This window comes from Heloderma suspectum, chromosome 2 (genome assembly GCF_057233095.1).
Source record: "Heloderma suspectum isolate Gila_16-S chromosome 2, 16-S_ref, whole genome shotgun sequence".
In the NCBI taxonomy this organism is placed as follows: Eukaryota; Metazoa; Chordata; class Lepidosauria; order Squamata; family Helodermatidae; genus Heloderma; species Heloderma suspectum.
In genome coordinates, this window is record NC_139459.1 from 66438114 (window position 1) to 66458342 (window position 20229).

The 20229-nt window shown below is 45.0% G+C and overlaps 1 protein-coding gene across 1 annotated transcript in view; it reads right to left on the reverse strand.

Moving 5' to 3' along the window:
* Positions 1-20229, reverse strand: part of SLCO4C1 (solute carrier organic anion transporter family member 4C1) — a 69731-nt gene that overhangs the window by 19621 nt on the left and 29881 nt on the right. Inside the window, exons 4-7 of the mRNA XM_084833803.1 lie at positions 19832-19928; positions 18821-18942; positions 17023-17132; positions 4212-4356 (exon numbers count right to left, since the gene is read on the reverse strand). Of these exons, the coding sequence (XP_084689929.1) occupies positions 4212-4356; positions 17023-17132; positions 18821-18942; positions 19832-19928 (474 nt within the window). The remainder of the gene's footprint in view (positions 1-4211; positions 4357-17022; positions 17133-18820; positions 18943-19831; positions 19929-20229) is intronic.

Here is a 20229-nt window from a genome sequence, read left to right on the forward strand (position 1 = left end):
ATGGAACACCTACATATGAGCAACTGTTCATACATAGCCACGCCTTTACATCTGTGCTGAAGCAGATATCAAGGAGGCAGGGCCAGTGGAGGATGAGATGTCAGGGCAGGGCCAGGCTCCATTTTTGAAGGGATGTAGCTCAGTGGTAGAGCACATGCTTTGCATGCAAAAGGTCTCAGGCTCAATCCCCGGCATCTCCAGGGCGGGCTGGAAAAAGTCCTGCCTGAAACCCTGGAGAACTGCTGCCAGTCAGTGTTGACAATACTAGGCTAGATGAACTAATGGTTTGGCTTGGGCTGGATATACACTAGAGCTTTTTATTGGTACACTGATAACTGTTGGGGCACATTACACTTTCTGTATGCTGCTTTTCTAGTTTTATTTCCTGCTTTTTATTCCATATTATCCAAAATACTGCAACAGATGTCACTGTGTGTGCTATGAGGTATAAATGTGCAAGAGGGAGATAGCGTCACCATGATGGGATCGCATTGATGGGATCATATTGATATGACCTGAATTGTGGATCTGACCTTGATATAAGGCAGCTTTTTCTTTCCCAGGGTCCTCTTCAAGGCCTACATGCTCAATGCTCAAAAAGCAGGCAAGAGTTTCTCGAAGGTGAAATTATCTCTAAATAATTATTCAATCCCTTGTTCACAGTTTACGTATTGCCTCAGATCATTTAATTTTTTGTTCCCGCGTGCTTTGCAAGTCAGCTCTTGTTGCACAGAACTCTGCCAGTTCACCCAACTGGATTGTTTCATGGCATTGTGTACGTGTGGATCAGATAAGAGCATAACAAGAGCTGTGCTTCAAGGCCAATCTGTTCCAGCATTCTGTTTGCATAGAGGTCATCTGGATGCCCATGGGAATCCCACAAGCACAGCATGAGTATAATAGCATCCCCCTACTTGTGTTACCTAGCAACTGGTATTCAGAGGCCTACTGCATCTGATACTGGAGTTAATATATAGCCATCATTACTAGTATCTATTGATAGCCTTATCATCTATGACTGATAGCCTTATCGTCTATGATGGACAGCTTTATAACACACAAGCCAAAGTCTATACACCTGTACTTTCTCCCCTGGCTGACTGGCATGGTCTCTTACTCACCACCACCACCCTTATTTGAAGCACAACAGAGTCAGCAGCATAGGCTGAGCTTGCTAGCACTAGCAGAGATTTTAGAAACCCTCCACCCAATGAAAACAGTTATTAACCAGGGCTCTCGGGGCAACCAGAGCAGTAGAAAGGTGTAGCTTTCTCAAAAAGCTGATTCATTCACTATCAGTTGCTCAAAAGGGAGCAAGTGAAGTGGTCAGGTGCACGATCGCTCATGACCATTGCCAGGGAAGATCTCTCCTTTTTGTCTATTTAAATTCTGATCAGAAAAAGAAAAGCCATGTACTTTGCAGCTGGCAATACCTAGGGTTGATTTATACAACTTCATCACGCTTTCAACTTTATCAATCCAGATTTTATTTCAACCTTTCTCAACAAACTTATCCCATAGATGAACTTGTTTACCATAGCTGAGCACATGAAAAACAATAACTTTACACTCACTGAAAAAGAAGTCCCACTTTCAGCCAGGTGAACCTTGTGGGAAGCTTGTGAGCTGGTGGAGAGCTGGTGGAATGAGCTTCACAGGGGGTGGGGGACAACAGGACAGATCGAGATAACCTTGATTGCAGACTAAAGTCTGAGCCCAGCCTTGACTGGAGGGAGCTGGGGCTGGAGTGACCATGCAGGGAAGCTGGCAGACTTGGAGGAAAGCAAGCACCTGCCTGCCTGGTTGGCTAGCTGTAGGCTGATGGACTGGCACAAATATCTAGGGCTGAACTGAAATCTCGCAATCTAAAATGAGGTGTGGGGGACCCCGAAACTGGGTGGGCAATTTAGGGAGTGGGGAACATTTTCAAAGTGGTGATAAACCTTCCCTGTTTGTTTTTTGGGGAGGGGCAACACAGGTGGCAGCTAAAGCAGAATTCCTTGCATGATGGTCTCATCCTTATGGACGACATCCCCCGCCCCCATCTCAGAATGTCCCTGGAGTGGAGAATGGTGGCTGCAAAAGAAGGGGAAGGACATGTAACAGCTTAAAAACCTGGTGCCGCCACACACTCGTGAGCTTTCAACAGCCCCCCGCAAGAAAAAAATATGTCAAAATGCCCCCTCCTCAATTCATTGCCTGATGACAAACATAGAAAGGCCGTTTTTTGCTGAGGCCTGGAAAAACTGGACAAGCCAAGAAAGCCACACAGCCAAGGCTAGAGTTTGACTTATCCAGGCCTGAACTCAAAGCATTTAAAGCCAGACAGGGCCCAAAGAGGATCCATACTTTCTTCACTCTGTGGCTTTCTTTGACTCTTCTCAAGGGACAGCAGCATGCAGACTAGGAAGAGCCCGTTCAATTCCTGCCTGATTCTGATGCATTCACTGAGGAAAGTAACTCAGAAATAAATCCCACATGCACCCTAGGCAGGCATTAGCTTGCTCACGTATAGGGTTGAAATGTGTAGAGGGACATGGGAGGGCATGTAAGCTCTGCCCCCATAATCTCCATGAGCTTGGTTTCCATGTATATCTTCATGCATTGAGCAAGAAGTTCTGTAAGCGTATTCAGCTGAATGCATTTACAGAACCTTATACAGACTTTCACAGTCAGCACGTGAAGGTCTACATGGACGCCAGGCATTTGGGGGCATTGCGGGTGGGGTTTACATGTGCGGCCATGTTTCCCCTACACAGTTTACCCTTACGCATGAGCAGGCAAATGCCTGAATAGGGCTATAGTTCAATGGGACTTATTTCCCAATTCTAAGTATACTTAGAATTGCAGCCTTTGGATTCAAGAGCCAGTTTTACCCTGTTGCTCTTAATAGGGATGTACGAAAGTCACTTACCTTTTAACGAAATTGATTCGAGGTGGGGGGGAGGCACTCCGTCCCTCTCCCCGAAATTCTGGCCGGCCGGCTCCGCTCCGCAGGGATTCTGCGGAGCTGCCGGCCGGCTCCGCCAGCGGCCGGACATCTGGCCGCTGGCTAGCAGGGACGCAAACGGCGGCAGCCGTAGCCGCCGCCGTTTGCGTCCCTGCAGTCAGCCGTGATAGGCTACGTAAAGGTTTACGTAGCCTATCACGGCTGATTTAAAAGAAAAAAAAAGCGCGTACGCAAATGGCGGCACCCATGGGCACCGCCATTTGCGTTCCTTATTTTGGCACGTCTTAGTCTACGTAAACATTTACGTAGACTATGATGGCAAAAATAAGGGGAATGCAAACAGCGTAGATGCTACGCTATTTGTGTTCCCCTTATTTTCGCTGTCTTAGTCTACGTAAATGTTTACATAGACTAAGACGTGTAAAATAAGGAACGCAAATGCATATATGCGTTTTTGTTTTTTTTCTTCTAAATCAGCCGTGATAGGCTACGTAAACATTTATATAGCCTATCACAGTGTTTTTTAAAAATCTAGCCGTGATAGGCTACGTAAATTTTTACGTAGCCTATCACGTTTTTTTTTTTGGGGGGGGGGGTTAACTGGAAATGGCGGCGGCGGCAGCCGGTCGGAAGACCGGCCGCTGCAGCCGCCGCCGCTGAACCGCTGCCGGAGCCGCCGCTGCCAGGAAGATCCACCCAAGGTAAGTCCCGTCCCAGGGAGGGGGCGGGGGGGCAGACTGTTTCACCACCAATTTCGGGGGGCCGAATGCACTGGCATTTGGCCTCCCCCAGACTCGTGGCGAAATTCTCTGACATCCCTACTCTTATTAAATACGCGCAGATAGGGTGGGCAGGTGTCCTCTTACAGAGGACAGTCCTGTATTTGAAGGGCTGCCAGAGCACCATCCTCTGTTTGAAGCAGCCTCCTATTTGAAGGGCTGTCCTGGTTTAAAGATAAAGAACCATAAAAATGGTTAGCACCTGACCAGCAGACTGATCAGGCAGGCACACAAGTCATCCAGTCACAGTCTTAAACAGTATGGAGAGATGAACTGCATTTCTATTGAAATCCTAACAATTATTTCTAATTTTGCATCTATACATAAAAATTAGCATGTGCAAATGCTCTGCAAATCACCATCCTATTTGGCCTCTCTTTTGATGATGCATTTCCTTTGGGGGGGGGGGTGATTCATAAGCGGCCACCCCAAGTAAACACGTTAAGACAGTTTCTGTAAAAGAAATAAGATAAATACATTACCCCCTAACGTAGCTGAATAACTTGATGTATATCCAAACTGATTTTCTATAAATTTGGGCAAGAACGTTGCAAAACCAGTGGCAACCAAAGCTTCTAATGCAGCAGCTATTACGAGACACATCAGCACAGGGTTTCTCAGCAGCATCTAGAAAGGGGAGCAGGGGAAAGGGTTATTTGAGTTCTTCCAACACACTATCAGTGTGCTTTTTTGTGATGAGCAGGTCCAATAATGCAAATATGGTACTGACTGTGTGATTTCTAATCTAGACTAATTTTCAGAATGACTTTTCACAATTAAGTTCCCTTTTTGCCACTCAGTCTATTCTTTCTTATACTGTTATATTTCCTCCCAAATCCTGTGTCCTTCCCCCAAAATACTATTAATAATGCTTCCAAAGTGTGAATATGGTTCATATAACTTGAGCAATAATTCAAGTTACTGCAACAGCCCAATACCTTTGATCTCGGTGTACAATTGTTGAAAAACATGATCAGAACACAATGAAGGGAGAAAAGGGCTGGTTGTTAGCAGACTCCTTTTTGCCAGAAGACTCAAGACCCACGTTCTCAAAAGGACCTGAGACAGTGCTGATTATAAACCCTATTAATTATTCGAGTCGGAGTCTGTCTGAGTTCTCTGAAGCTCCAAGGTGGTCCTGAAGCTTTGGAAGAAGTCCCATTTGGTTTGGGACACCTCAGAATGTTGCAGAACCCAGAGTCAGAGAGACCACGGAGTGAAGGAAAAAGAGATTCTTTATTTAACGCGCGGGCTTAAGGCTGGAATCATTTCCAAAGAGCCAGAAGCCCCGAAATACATCAGCACATTGTTTTTATAGACATTGTGACACATATGAAACAGCTCCTCCTCCCCCTCCCATGTGGGGTTGCAGTCCTCAACATTTCTTCTCCTAGCACCATTGTTTATAATACAAGAACTGGGTTACAGGGTAGCCATGATAAGGAGAGAACAGAAGAGAACAGCAGAGAACAAGATATACAATTGTATGACCTTTGACAAGACAAGGAATTCCTGTGTCTCGTCAGCTTACAACAATATATTCAAGGGAGAAAGAGCTCAGCAAGAACATGAAGCATGAGACTGCATGAGGCTACTTAGTCTGACCCCCGATATGGCTGCTACATTCCCCCCTTAAATGCATAATTTCATTACAATTATAGCATTTCTGATAACCATACAAAGCCTTTTGTGACATACATATTACTTAGCCTCTTGTTGGGCTATTAGAGCGCAGAGGGCAGCAGTTTTACTAGCTGAGACATAAAACAGATTGGTTAAACAGTGCATAAGACAAGGAACGCAGAGACATAACAGAACTTTTATGAACAACACTGGTAGAATTAGGATGAACAATGCTTCAAGCCAGCTAAGATCTGGAAGCCAAGGGGTTAACTAATTGAGCTAATTGTTTTGTCTTATTGTTTTGTTAGCTACTATACTGTGCAGCTTGTTGATCTGTTCATCTACAGCATTGCCATTATGAGTTAAGTTAAAACAACAGAGCTTTTGGTGTGTCTCACAACTTAAATGATGAAGAAGGAAGAGGTAATCTATAACAGCTCTATTTTCTAGAACTGCACCTCATAGATCACGCAACTCTTTATTTAACAATGACAATGCTCGTGAGGTGGCATTTATGCTTTTGGCTAAGCTGCAAGCTAACCGGTTGATCTCCAGACCATCAGCCAAGGCTAAACCTGGAACCCCAACCAGTGACATTGCTAAGGCCAATTTTTCTGAGTCAGAATATAACTGCACATGACTATTACAATTTTTAGTTAGTTGGAGTGCTCAAGGCTGCTGTCGATGGATTTTTTCGGGCCACAGGGGAAGAATTGGCACCAGTTCAATTGGCGGCTGAGGCAACATGGGTGGTTATTAGACAAGTTGGCAGGAATGAATGACCAAGTGCGGGAACTACATGTCTAAAACCATCCATGAGGCAAAAGCATGTGGGCATCATTAAAAGATAGGTTTTGAATTTTATTACAGTGGAAGGGGGCCAGGGATAGCTTTATATTTTCTGGAAAATTTTTGACAATTAAGCATTCATGCACACGTAGCATTTGTTTCAGCAACGATGGGGGTGCGTAGAGTGAACTCTGTAGGGGGTAGGATCTTTGCAACCACACCCCAATTAGCATTTTGGGAATAAGTTAAACTTACACCATAAACTCTTAACATGGTATCTTTTTGAATTTTCCCAGGATGTCTACAGACAGGTATTAGGCAAGAGCTAATAAGCCTGTTTGCAGGTATATCTCTTGGCAAACAAAAATGTTTTACTCTCGTGATGTTAGCCAGGTGAAGCCAGTAATTATCAGCAAATCACTGCGACAAACTTCTCTTTCCAGGGGCAGACCCCCCTTTTTGCACCTTATTAAGGAAACACAATGCAACACTACTACCACTACAACACGCATGTTTGATCTTCTTTGGGATCTGACCGTACGCTGGGCAGCTATTCACCTGGCAAGCTGCAGTAGGGTCTAGTCCCCTTCTTCAATTCTCCAGTTGCAGGTCTGACCGTACGCAGGGGGACAGTCTCCTGGTGTGTCCACAGTAAGGTCTAGCCTGAGTCTTCTTACTGCTTTTTCAGAATGATTTTTAAAGGATTTTCAGGATTTCTGTTTACAGTCTACTCTCCCCCTCTCGCTCTCTTGACTCGTGTCCAATGTATCCAGGGTTTAACTCCAGCTGCTTTCATAGCTGTGGGGGTGGAAAGTATGACAGTTTTCAGTCCTCTCCATCTGGGAGTCAAAGGGTTATTTTTCCCTCTTTAACTCATACTTTAACTCTTGGTTGGAAAGGATGAACTTCTGTGATGGGAATGGCTTATTTTCTAAGACAGTGACTCTGGGCTTGAAGAACTTCGCTCAGTGTTTGGACTTCTTGTTTAAGGCTAACGTTTGCTTGCTCTTGATGCCGCTCCAGTGTCAATTATGAAGTCAATGTCACGGCCCCTCACAAGCTGTCTCCCTCTTCGCCCATTCTGGCCCCTTTGGTTTTCTCTTTTGTATTTGATTTATTTTATTTGGGCATTCATGCCACTAATGTCCATCTTGTCCACACTGGGCACACTGGTTCTTTTTTAAGAATCTTTTGCCTCTGCCGGGTCTTCTTCTTTTCTTCTTTCGTCCACGTCTTCTTGGGCCTCTGGGTCGAGGGGGGTGTACTGGCGATAGGCATCTGAAAGACGCTCCAAGTACGCTCTGGGGCCTCGGTGGCACCTTGCAGTACTTTAGACACTTTGGTCATATTAATTGACTTCTTCATACCTGCTTTCATGGCTTCTAACAGCAGGGTTTGATACTGGGTGAGGCGCTCTAGCCCCACTTGTGTTTTGGGATTCCAGCAGGGGGGGCGGTTACTTACAAGGAGACTTTATTGGGTAACTTACAGCACACAGGTGTACTTAATGGTTGGATCAGACAGCTTCTCTGAACCACAAGCTATTGGGCTAAATGGGTTTTATACCATACATGTTACCCATGAGGCAACACAACACTAGCAAGCATTTTCAGCATAGGCTAGAAGTGTTTGGTTCTCAGGCACAGCTTCCTGTAAACAACTTCACTTCCCAAAGTGCTTGATAACACTTTTATTCATTAGTATGGGAAGACAATTTTTTTCTCTTTCTTTTGCTTTCTTTTTCTTTGCTGATCTGCCTGTATTGCAGATCATGTTTCAAACTTTTTACATAAAACTTTCTGCTCCATGCACCAGCCTTGTCTCTTTATTTGTCTTTTTCAAGTTAAACTCACTTACTTAAACCTTTCTGCCTTACACTAGTCTCAATGACACACATTTGGGATAGGCTCTTCTCTTTCTCGACTTGCCTTTTGTCTCTTCTTCTTGTCATCCATTGGGAACCACACTCAGTATTATTTGGAGTTGCAACTAACACTAATCTGCAAATATCACATAGATTTTATGATATTTAAGAAATCATAAAATATACACAACAAACTTTTTTCTGCAATTTAACACAATGAATGGAAAGCACTTCTAGCACAGTAAGGCATGATGGAGCAGATCCAGCAATTATACTGCTCTTCTGGCATGCTCAGGGCCCATTAAAATCAAGGGACGGGCATACTCACACACGCAAAGAGTTCTAAGTCACCATTTTTGCATCAGCAACTCCATGCTGCATGAGTTTTAGCAGAAGGAAATCTAAAAATCATTGATCAAACTCAGCCTGCTGTACACTGAGCTGACTGCAAACACAGACACACAGTCTACAGCGATGAGAGTTCGAGTTTATCAAAAGCTTCACAGCACTGTCCATGGCAAGTCTTTGACAATTTAAAATTTTAGTCCATGTGCAGAGTGTCTCTAAAAAGCCCAGATGATGATGGAGGCAAACAGAGAAGGCTCTGGGCAATGAAGATGAGATGTTTCCAGCAAAGGCTCTCCACTTTTGCATCAGTTTAAAAAGGGAAAGTGTGGCCCTACACCCCTTCTGACAGACAAGGGCCTTTAACTTTTTAGCAAGGCCTCTGTCTAAACAGGACGCTGGGGGGTGATGGGCATCGCCTTATACTTGCATTTTTCAGGCAGCCATTAATCTTCGGGGAGGCGGTGGGGTGATTTGCAGTACTTCAAAGGCAAGCTTCTCAGTTTGTTTGTATTTGTAAATCTCAAGCTCAAAACAGGACATGATGAGGTACAGGGCAGCTAAATCTTTGCTTTGGCACGGGCAACAAATAACTTGGGTCAGCTTTCTTCACTGGGGTCTCAAACAGGAAAACAGTCTTAATTTAAAGTTGTAACATCACTGACAGCGTCAGCCAGCCAGCTACACAGATCTCATTGTTTTTTAAGACAGTTGCTCCAATATTTTCTTTTCTTCTCAATCAGGTTGGATCTCCCAGCTTACACAGTTTATTGCAGCTTTCAGGAGCATGGTAGTAGCGTGATTTTGGCTTGGCCAGGAACATGCTGTCTGGTTTCTCGGTCTCTTCAGCGCACACACTCAGGCAGTGTAACACTGGACACTTACATCAGTGCGATTTCGTCATTGCAGGGAATCCCACGGCAAAAGCTTAATGGTTACGCTCTTCAGAAATCATATAGCCGATGGTCAGTAGCTACAGGCTCTATGCAATTTTAACACAGTTCAAAGCTAAACATGGCTACCTTGACAGAGATCTTCATCATGGTCTTTCTGCTTCATTCTGCCTTGGGACAGTCTTATGGCACACTTTTCACTCGAAGAGGGGTCTAGCCTGTGCTCTGGGGGCTGATTCTTCACCTTTATTTTCTATTTTGCCTTCATCTTCTGGATCTTCATTTTCAGTTTCCATTTCTTAGGGATTTCATCTCAATTAGGCGAGGTGATGATGTTGCACAACTCAGAACGTTGTGGGCAATTTTTCTGCCCCCCCTCTCAGCGCACTAGGCTAACAGCTACTTCTTCGGCCTTACACTCTCATGCTCCCACACTTTGTTAAAAGCCAGACTGTCCTGCAACATTAACAGCCTCAGATCTTGTTCTTTTTTTTCTCTCAGCTCGACCTTGAGCTTTTTGCTGTTTTCTCTCTCTATTCTGAATCTTTTTTTAAAAAAAAAAAACCCTTTTCCTTCTTTGTTTGACATACATCTCAAGGGGGTGCAAGTCTTGAGCAGTAGACGAGCTTGCCTCCCCTTTTTTGTGAGAACACATCTTTTTAAGGGTCACTGCCGATTTTATTAAATCTTCTGCCCAACACTTCAATTCTTCAGTTTCTTTTATTAATGCTGATTGAGGTGTAAGAGGGAAACCTCCCGATCCCGTAGAGATGAAAGTCTCGGCAGACAATATCTGGGGGTTGAGGACCGTAGCTGAAATCGGCGAATTACTGCCGGTGGGGCTTGAAACTGATGGCGACAGTTCTAAGTCAAAGCGAGGGGCAATGCCTCTGTAGGGGGCTCAGGGGCTCAGGAGCCACAGGATCTGGATCTCGACGGGGTGGTCTTACAGTAACATGGGCCCGTGGTGGAAGCAGGGCATAAGCAGGTGGAAACGCTGTTAGCTCTGCCAGATCTTTACACGAGGCTTCTAACACTGGTTGTAATTTCTTTTTGGCCAATTTTTCTTTTCTGAGCACCAAAACTTTTGCCTGGGATCATTCTAGGCATTTATTTAGCCATGGAGGAGAAGCACGGACTATGGAATCTCACGAGTTTATGTAGGGAAATTGGTCGGGGTGCCCAGGTCTCCCAACCACAATGGCATATACACGGCTGATTTTAGTAGGCCATCCTACACCAAAAGACGGCCACTCTATTTCACACAAAGTCTGCAACCATTGAGGATTCATGGGGGGGTCCCCATAATCTCCACTAAAACCTTTCTTAAAATTTTCTAGCATACATCCCAAGGGGGTGCAAGGTTTGCTTCCCCCACCACCCATAGCCTCCCTCCTAAATTGAAGACAGACACAATTAGGGAATGGGAATTGGTCAGTGAGTAAGGGGTCTCACTGGCCGACACAAGAGGATTTTACACACCACGCACTTTGCTACTGGCCTGGGCACCCAGACGGTCAACGGTATGTGTCAGAAACCGCAGTAGCCACTCACACAATCATCAATCTCTCCACTGCATCCATACGTCCCTGCCACCCACTTTTCCCACTTTTTACCAGAGCAGAAAGCGGCTTCCCCAGCTTCCTCAGCTTCCTACTGAGTACTGGCGTGCTGGGTACTGGCGCCCACTCGGGGGTGTGATCAGGCCCCCCTTCTACCCGCAAGGAGTAGGTTCTTTTTGTATACATATACCACCAACACTGACCTTCTTCATAAGGCGGGGCCCTCTTTTTTTCTGCCCAGTGGCCTTTCTCCCTAAAGGCGGGGCCCTCTTTTTCCCATATACTTGCCTTTCTCCTGAAGGCTTCCAATGTGGGTTTCAACTCAATTGCAGCTGCGATACAGGCAGGGCTCAAGTTCCTTCCTCCGCTTCCCAAGGTTCTCTTGCTGCTCGCTGCCGTTTGGGCGATCCCGGTGCAGGCTTTCTCCCATTCACTCGACAAAAAGGTCGGTGGCGCCAAGAAAGGGAGGCATGCGCCGAGCTCGTCTTCCCGGTGCGGCGATCAACAGCAGGCAACTGCCACCTCTCTGTCTCAGAGCCTGCCACATCCGAGTCACGGCACCATTTATGTTGCAGAACCCAGAGTCAGAGAGACCACGGAGTGAAGGAAAAAGAGATTCTTTATTTAACGCGCGGGCTTAAGGCTGGAATCATTTCCAAAGAGCCAGAAGCCCCGAAATACATCAGCACACTGTTTTTATAGACATTGTGACACATATGAAATGGCTCCTCCTCCCCCTCCCGTGTGGGGTTGCAGTCCTCAACATTTCTTCTCCTAGCACCATTGTTTATAATACAAGAACTGGGTTATAGGGTAGCCATGATAAGGAGAGAACAGAAGAGAACAGCAGAGAACAAGATATACAATTGTATGACCTTTGACAAGACAAGGAATTCCTGTGTCTCGTCAGCTTACAACAATATATTCAAGGGAGAAAGAGCTCAGCAAGAACATGAAGCATGAGACTGCATGAGGCTACTTAGTCTGACCCCCGATATGGCTGCTACAAGAAGACATCTGCTTTACCCTGGAAGATCCTTGAATCTCTCTTAACTGGACCGATTTTGCTCAGGATTCAGAACTGATCAGAAGCAAATGCACGCCCCACTTAGAACTAATATTTTCATGTCTCCATCTTTTTTATATAATATTAACTGGCTTGAACTTCAGAAACATTCCTTTATTGTTTCTTGAGTCCATATAAACGTAATACCTTTATTGAGGCAACCAAAAGGTCACAAAAAATGTGCAAGCTTTCGAGATCTCTAGATACCTTCATCGGGCAGGCAAGATGTTACAAAAAGGTGGGGGGAGGGAAGAAGAAAGGCTGACTGGATGTAGAAGTCATGGTATCTGCATAAGCACAGTTTTGAGATGAAATGGGGGAGGAGGAGTCCGCAGACATTCAGATAAGGCTTCTTCACATGAGGCTAAAATCCCATACCCATACCAGGGCTTCTGCTTCCAGATCCCTTGCAGGGATCAAACGTGTTTTTTGGGGGGGGGGGTATTTCTGGGCAAGTTCTACATTTTTCATCATACAGCCACTAGATGCTGCTATGATATAGCGGGATTCTGGAAATTCACTGGAAATGCATTATGCGATACAATCTCTTATAGCATTCTTCGCATTAAGAATAACACTGCTATAATGGCCAGAAAGGCAGCACAGGAGGGGACCTGGAGGTTGACAACATCATGTAAAGGACCCACAAAAAACTGTGAGTGACCAACCACAAGTGCACAGTAAAAGCCTCATGTGAAAACTGTCTATAAAGCTCTAGCTGGTGATGTGAAATGGTTTCAGGATTGACCTAAAGTTCTTGCTGGAGGCAAGAAAGGCAGTTTGGTCCCCCATTTTTGAAAATATAAAAGACTGTATAAGAACTGACTCCATCCTGGGCACATACTGGCTCTGTAATCAATGGAAAACAGAGGGAAATGAGACAGTTTTTATATTAACAAAGCTGGAGATAATTTTAGAAGCTATACTAAATTAACTAGCATCTTTGCTGGCTTTTGACTTTGCTGACTTTGCTTATCTGAGCCATTGTTCTGTCTTCCTTAATGCCTTCAAGAGATAGAGATTCCAAGATACAGATGGGCAAGTTCTAATCTTGTTTTAAGCACTTACATTAACAAAAGTAGGCTAATCCCAGTGGTTGCTGGGAGAAACAGTTTTTCCTATGGTTCCTGCAGTTGCAGCAACCCTAGGGGAAACTCATCTCCCAACAGACAGTGGGCTTTACTTTGTAACATGCTGCTTATTAGTATGTGGGAAGAAGAAGGAGAAAGGGGGAACTTCCTTTTAAAAATTCCAATGTGTTCCTGCTGCTTGTCCTGCCTCTACCTAGCTTGGAAGGGAAGGGAAGAGTAAGAGAAGGAGTGCATTTTGGGACGAATGGGCTGGTGGGAGTGGCAGAGGCTGGCAGGGGTGGGGCATTTTTCAAAGCCCCTCCCAAATGGTAAAAAAATAAACAATGCTAAACCCGTACATTTTTATCTAAAGAATCTGCACAACACATTACAGCAGTAAAAACAATTTTAACATATCATCTTGATGGGGCCACCCAATATGGACATCATGTCCCCCACTAATAACCATCCCCCTGAAGCTGCTATAAGCATCAGGAGGGAAGCTGCCATTGGTGCCAATGGAGGCTTCTCTCCCGATGCAAATAACAGGTTCCAGAGTGGGGACCTCTCTTGGGGCCATAGGGGGTGGGAGGGAAGGACAAGCCCCCCTTCGCAAACCCCTGTGGGCCTGCTGTGGCTCAGTCCACCTGCTATTTCTATGGATAAAGCCAGGCATTTTAATTGCATCTGCAGAATTTAGGGATGTACGAATACCTTACCTGCCAGTCCAGGGCGGGGTCCACGGGGGGGGGGAGGTGATCCATTCCTTTCCCCGGAATCCTCTTCAGCCGGCTCCACTTGGTGGCGATTCCGCGGAGCCACCAGCCGGCTCCAAAGTGCCAGCAATACGGCCACCATGCCGTAAATGGCTGCATTTACCTTAAACTAAGGCCTTTACAGCCACAAATGATGTCCCAGACACCATTTGTGTCTGCAGTCAATCTGCCCAGACAGCAATACGGCACTGGCAACCGTATCGCTGGCACTCTGGAGCTGGCCGGCAGGGCGGATCCAGCTGGTGAGGATTCCTCCAGGAGGTGGAGGTAAGTCTTCTGATCCTCTACAGACTCCGGGGGGGGGGGCAGATTCTTTTGAATCCGGCCTCACTGGGGTCTGTGGAGGATTTCTCCCCCATCCCTAGTAGAATTAACATTGCATCTAATTCAGCCCTAAGCTAAGTGGTGAGCATGAAACAGTATCATGAGCTAATCATCTGTGGCTGTAAACTGGCAAGCAGGCTAACTGCAGGTAAGGATAGCTGTTATTTGAATTGGAAAACTGTATTTAGTAATAAATTGTATTATTCATGGTTAATGCATTTTATCCTTCTTGCTTTTGATTATTCTGTTAATTATCTTGTCCCAATTAACAAAACGTATCAGTTTAGAATCATCGAATTTCAGAGCTGGAAGGAACCTTAGAGGGTCATCTAGTCCAATCCCTGTTCATTCAAGAATCTTGCAACTACAACATCCTTGACAGATGGTCATCCAGCTTCTGCTTACAGGTGGGCCTTCTCTGTAGTGGCACCCACCCTCTGGAAAACCCTCCCTTGTGTACTTCAGGAGGCAGAAAATCTTTCAATCGCCTCCTAAAAACACACCTTTTCACCCAGGGCTGTAAGTACAGTAATCATGCTGCTCCATTTTGCTGCTGTCAGCAGGGATGTACGAAAGTCACTTACCTTTCTGCGGATTCTGTTCATGGGGGGGGGGAGGCGTTCCATCCCTCCCCCCGGAATCCTCGACGGGGGGGAGGAGATCCAGTCCTCCCCCCGGAATCCTCAATGGCCAGCTGTGCTCCGCGGCGGCTCCGCGGAGCAGCCAGCCAGGCCCAGGCCAGGGCTGTCCACAGCCGGATTTCCGGCCACAGAGGGCTCTGGGTAAAAAAAAAAAAGCCCCCGCTATTTGCGTTCCTTATTTTTCTTCATCTTAGTCTACGTCAATATTTACATAGACTAAGACGAAGAAAAGAAAGGGGAATGCAAATAGTGTAGTGGGTGCTATTTGCGTTCCCCTTTCTTTTCTTCAGCTTAGTCTATGTAAATATTGACGTAGACTAAGACGAAGAAAAATAAGGAACGCAAATGGCGGTGGCCGTAGCCGCCGCCATTTGCATACGCGTTTTTTTTTTTTTACCCAGACGTGATAGGCTACGTAAGTCTTTACGTAGCCTATCACGTGTATGGGGGAAAAACACACGCACACACACACACAGACTGCAAATGGCGGCGGCGGCAGCCGGTCGGAAGACCAGCTGCTGCCGCCGCTGCCACCGAAGCAGCCGCTGGAGCCGCCGCTGTCTGGAACGTCCGCCCCAGGTAAGTCTCGTCCCGGGGGGGATCTGCGGGGGGTGGGGGGGTGGCAGGCCATTCCGCGATGGATTTCAGGGGGCTGAATGCACTGGCATTCAGCCTCACTGAGATCCGTCGCAGAATTCTCTGACATCCCTAGCTGTCAGGAGCACCCTAGCTGCCTCTTGCAGTCCCCTCCAATAGCCAACACAGGACACAGATGACGAGGATTCTTTCCGAGGCTTTATTCCTTTATGACTCTTTCAGATACTAATCACTAGTGACTAAGCAAGGAACAGCACTGGGGAAAGATAGCAGAGTAGCCTAAGCTCCAGGTAAGGCAGTTGGTCCCCGTTTGAAGGGGAACCACAGGAAGACTCTGAACTTATGGGCTATGGAGAGATCCTCCCTCTTTCCCTTGGGTCCTCGGGACGCAACCGTTGTTTGAGCACCAAACGAGCGGTACACCTCCTTTCAGCGCCCTCCATCTGTCGTTGCTCCCTGCATCTGCGCCGAGCATCCAGCAAGCCCCCCTCCAGCACTCTCTCACTTCCAGGGTCACTATCTATCCCAGGAATGCTGGCAGGAGGAATCTCTGCCAGCTGCTGTGCTTGTGAGAGATAAGTGAGCTCCTCTCCCACGGACTGCTGTTCCTTCTCAGAATCAGAACTGCTCTGGGGCTCTATGGGCTCAGTTTCCACCCTGATAGCTGCTCCTTGAATGGTTTTTACTGTAGTTGTTTTAATGTTGTGTTTTAATATTGTATCTAAATGTATTTTAATATTTATTGTGAACCGCTGAGGGATTTTATTATATTCAGCAGTATATAAATCCCACAAATAACATCAACAACAACAACAACAATATAAATAAATAAATAAAATACCTCAAGCAAAGGAGTCCCACAACTGCCAAAGGCTGTTTATTCCCCTGTTAAATGCCTCTCCCTGTTAGGAAGTTCCTCCCAATGTTTTGCCAAAATCTCCTTCCCTGAAATTTCCACCCATTGGTTCTAGTCCTGTCCTCTGGAATAACATAGAACAAGTCTGCTCCGTCTTCTCCATGACAGCCTTTCAGATATTTGAAGACCATTATCATGTGTCCCCTTAACCTTCTCTTCTCCAGGCTAAATATACCCAGCTCTTTCAACTGTTCTTCTAGATCAGGGTGGGGAACCTCTTTCAGCCCAAGGGACACAATCCAGTGGTGGGTGAGGCCAAAGGCAAAAGGGGCAGAGCTAAAATACCAGCATTTTTGAGCTTACTGCTAGTCACTGAACCCTAGGAGAGGCATTTCAACCTTTCAGAATGGGGAAAGAACTGCACAAAAGCTGGTAAACCACCAAATGATCAGTGCTTAGATAATGGCCATCTGGGGAACCCCAGAGTGCTAGATTGGGACCTCAGGAGGGCCAGATTTAGCCTGCATACTGAAGGTTCCCCACCCCTGCCCTAAACTAAGGGTGAGCACAAAGTACATCCCCAGATGTTTTGTATTTCAACTCCCAGCATTCCTGACCATTGGCCATGCTGGCAAGGGCTTCTGGGAGGTGAAGTCCAAAACATCTGGAGAACTACCTTCCACCCTCCCCTACACCAGACCCATCACCATCCTGATTCAGTCTTGCCTAAAACCCAGTTACTCCTGAAGTTTGAGCACAGGGTCATGTTATGTACACAAGTATTACTTGCACATTCAACTCAAAGACGTGACCAGACATTAAATTAGGGAAACCAAAAGTAGTTTAAAACTGCTGGAAACATTGCTTTAGATTACTGCTTATATTACCCAGAGAGTCAGGAGAAAGTCCTTAATACTCCTCCCAGCATTTTCATCGCTCATGATTTTTCCAGTATGATGTGCTTCAGAAATCTTTTCAGCTCGTATTTTGCATGTACCTAAAAGCGGAAGGGGAGAGAAATCTCATCAAAAGTGGTACATTTCTCCTTAAAACAAAAGATCACGATTAACAACTGTAGTGTGCACTAGAGGACAGAAATTATGATGGAAATTAGCTGCAGTTTTTAAAGTTTGGACAACTAAATTTATCAAGCTCCATATTTGAGGCCTAAAATCTCATTTGTATTCAGCCTATGTGTACATGTACATGTAATTCTGTTTGCGAATTGGAGTTTGTCTTCCTGCCAGATACTTCCCAACTCTTCCTCCCCTCAAAATAATTTTGTCCTCTTGGTTGCATGCTGCTAACAAGTGTAAGTGATTACAGGAAGTCTCAGTTAATCAGTCTATCATTTGAGGAACTAAGAAAGTATTCAATTTCCATTTCCTGTAAAGCAGAGTTTAGAATGACATAATCATTTCTGACTGCCTCAAACAAGCCTTTCCTCCTGCCTGCTGTAGTCAACAGGGGCTGGCTCACATCCAAAAATGGGGTGGTCCTTCCCTCTTCTAGTTCAACTGGTTTTGTCTATTAAAAATAGAGCTGAGAGGGGTTTAAAAAAAGGGGGGGAATTGACTTTGTATGCTAGAGGGAACTTCCTCCTCAGCTCAGGAATTCATAAGGGTAACTCTTCGTTGTCCTTTATCCGAGAGACATATGTCCATTTTTGTGACTAGTTAGAGAAAAGGACTATTTTTCTGCAACCAAGGAATGAGGATCCACCTGGCCAAAACTATCACAGGTTAAATGTGTGAGAAGTTTTCTTTATCTTTTTGAGCCTTTTCTTTCTTTATATCTTTTCACCTTTTTATTGTTTTATAAACTCTGATTTCCTTAAATGAATTCCATTTTACTTTCTTCTTCTTATAAATATATGTTCCTGGGGTTTATTTACATGTATTATTCTACACCTGCTTGGCCAATGTGCTGTCAAGAGCCATAATTATTACAGTCTTTTATGACAGGTCTGAACAAGTCTTAAATATTGGGTTTATTTTATACGTGTATTCTAGCTGCTTGAGAAATGGTAGATAGTGGCTACCCCTTAAGTTTGTTTTATGAAGCCTTGAGGGGGGAATCCCTGTAACCTCACTTTGAACCCAAATCCTCCACAGAGAATTGTACTACTACAGCAGTGCTGTAATGATCAAAAGATACTATAAACTACATAGAGGTAGGGATGAATTTCCTTAATGTTCACAAATCATGTGAGCATGTCATGACTGCAATCCTAAACCTGAATGTGAGCAGGAGAGCATGTTCTCCAAAAATGCTTGCAAATTCCCCAACTCACAGTGGAAAAAAATATACATTTTTAAAAATGCACATTTTACGTTTTACGCTAAAGGTGGAAAGTCTGCATTTGGAGTGTACTCTTTTGGTGAGATTTATTGCTGCCAGCACTCTAGAAAACTGGTGCCTTGGGGTTTCTGTTCAGTACTTCAAGTTCATTTTCAAAATAAACTTGGAAGCCATGATGGCTAATAATGAAAATTAAATCACTGATTCTGAGGCCTCTTGCGTTATCGAGGTGGCCTTAAAATAGGGACACTGAAGCCATATGTACTCCATGTGTATATTTTTCCAAACCCACTTCATACTAGAATTTTAGGAGTTCCAACAGTATATCCAAGCCTCTAACCAGTCAGAATCACAGTGATCTCCTGCTTCAAAAAACGTGTTTACCTGGCAATTGCCTTGGGAAATATGAAAATGGTGCGACCAAAAGGCATGTAGCAAAACCGCATACAACAAAGGCTACCCACCAAGCTCCAACCCAGCGTGGATCTTCTGGAGTGATGTCTATTCTAGAAAGATATTAATTTAGCAAACACAGATTTAATACAGACATGATTAACTGAGTCACTTAACAGTACATTTTGCCAAGCTATTCCGCTTCATAAATTATACATCTTTGGCTTATTTGTCACATCTTTAGTGTCTACCAATAGCAGTTATATAAAACAGGTATTCCTGTCTCAACAGCTGGGGCAATTACTTTATCTTAAAGTTTCAAAGGCAGTTAGCAGTAGCTTCAGCTAAGTTTTATTTTCCTATTTTATTGATCAAAACCACAGTCAGACAAACAGTTATATGACTAAAAGCTGTTCAACTTCATGACCATTCTGGGGTTCTCTAACCCAGGTCTCCCAAGTCCAGTTCAACAATGGACCAAAACAGCTAAAATTATTACATGTGACCACAAAGAAATTATTTTCATCACTTCACCCAGTGAATATCCATTTCATTATTCAACATATCCACTACCAAAGACGGTATCCAATGGAGCTGTTCGCACAAGTGGGCCCCTCCTGCCAATTCCATTGCACCAGCAGGACCCACTGCTTGCACAACAGCGATTTAACGCTTCCTATAGAAAGTCCCAAAATGAGCAGAAACACTCATTTCTGGATTGGGACAGGTCAACAGACCTCCCTTATGCAAGCTCTGCTGATCTTCCCCATTCCAGAAATGAGCTTTTCCACTCATTTCCAGTTTCTTCTAGAAGCCCTAAATCTCTGTTGCGCGTCTCACCTGCAGAACAGAATCAGTGGGAGTGCAGTGGAATCTGCAGGGGCGCAGCACCCCATTGGATACTGCCCTGAGATACAAGGTTTAGTAAAATTACTGTTAAGAAAAATGGAATTCTAGGGTTAGCACAACGGATGTAAAGGGGGGAAAAAGCAATTTCCTTGCCTTACTTGACGATTGAAATCAACATAGATATTAAGCAACTGTCCTCCTAATACGTAGCCAATAGCAGGGCCCAACAACGACATGGCATAACCAATTCCTGCAGGTAAGGATAATAGTTTGTATTTCAGATCTCAAATATGCATGGAACTGAGATACCAAAACATAGGTTAACCTCATTTGGATTCCACAGAAACCCATTAAAAGTATGTAAAGTGATGTGAAGTGGGGGAAGATCAGGATCATAGCAGTAAACTCCAGGCATATCCACACTCATCCATTGGGGGTATAAGCCAGGGATGCAGAACCTCCAGGCCCAGGGGCCAAATCCATCCCTCCTTGGTTCCCCAGAGGGCCATGACCTCTTCCCTTGGCCCACCCCTTTCCACCAGCCACCATCC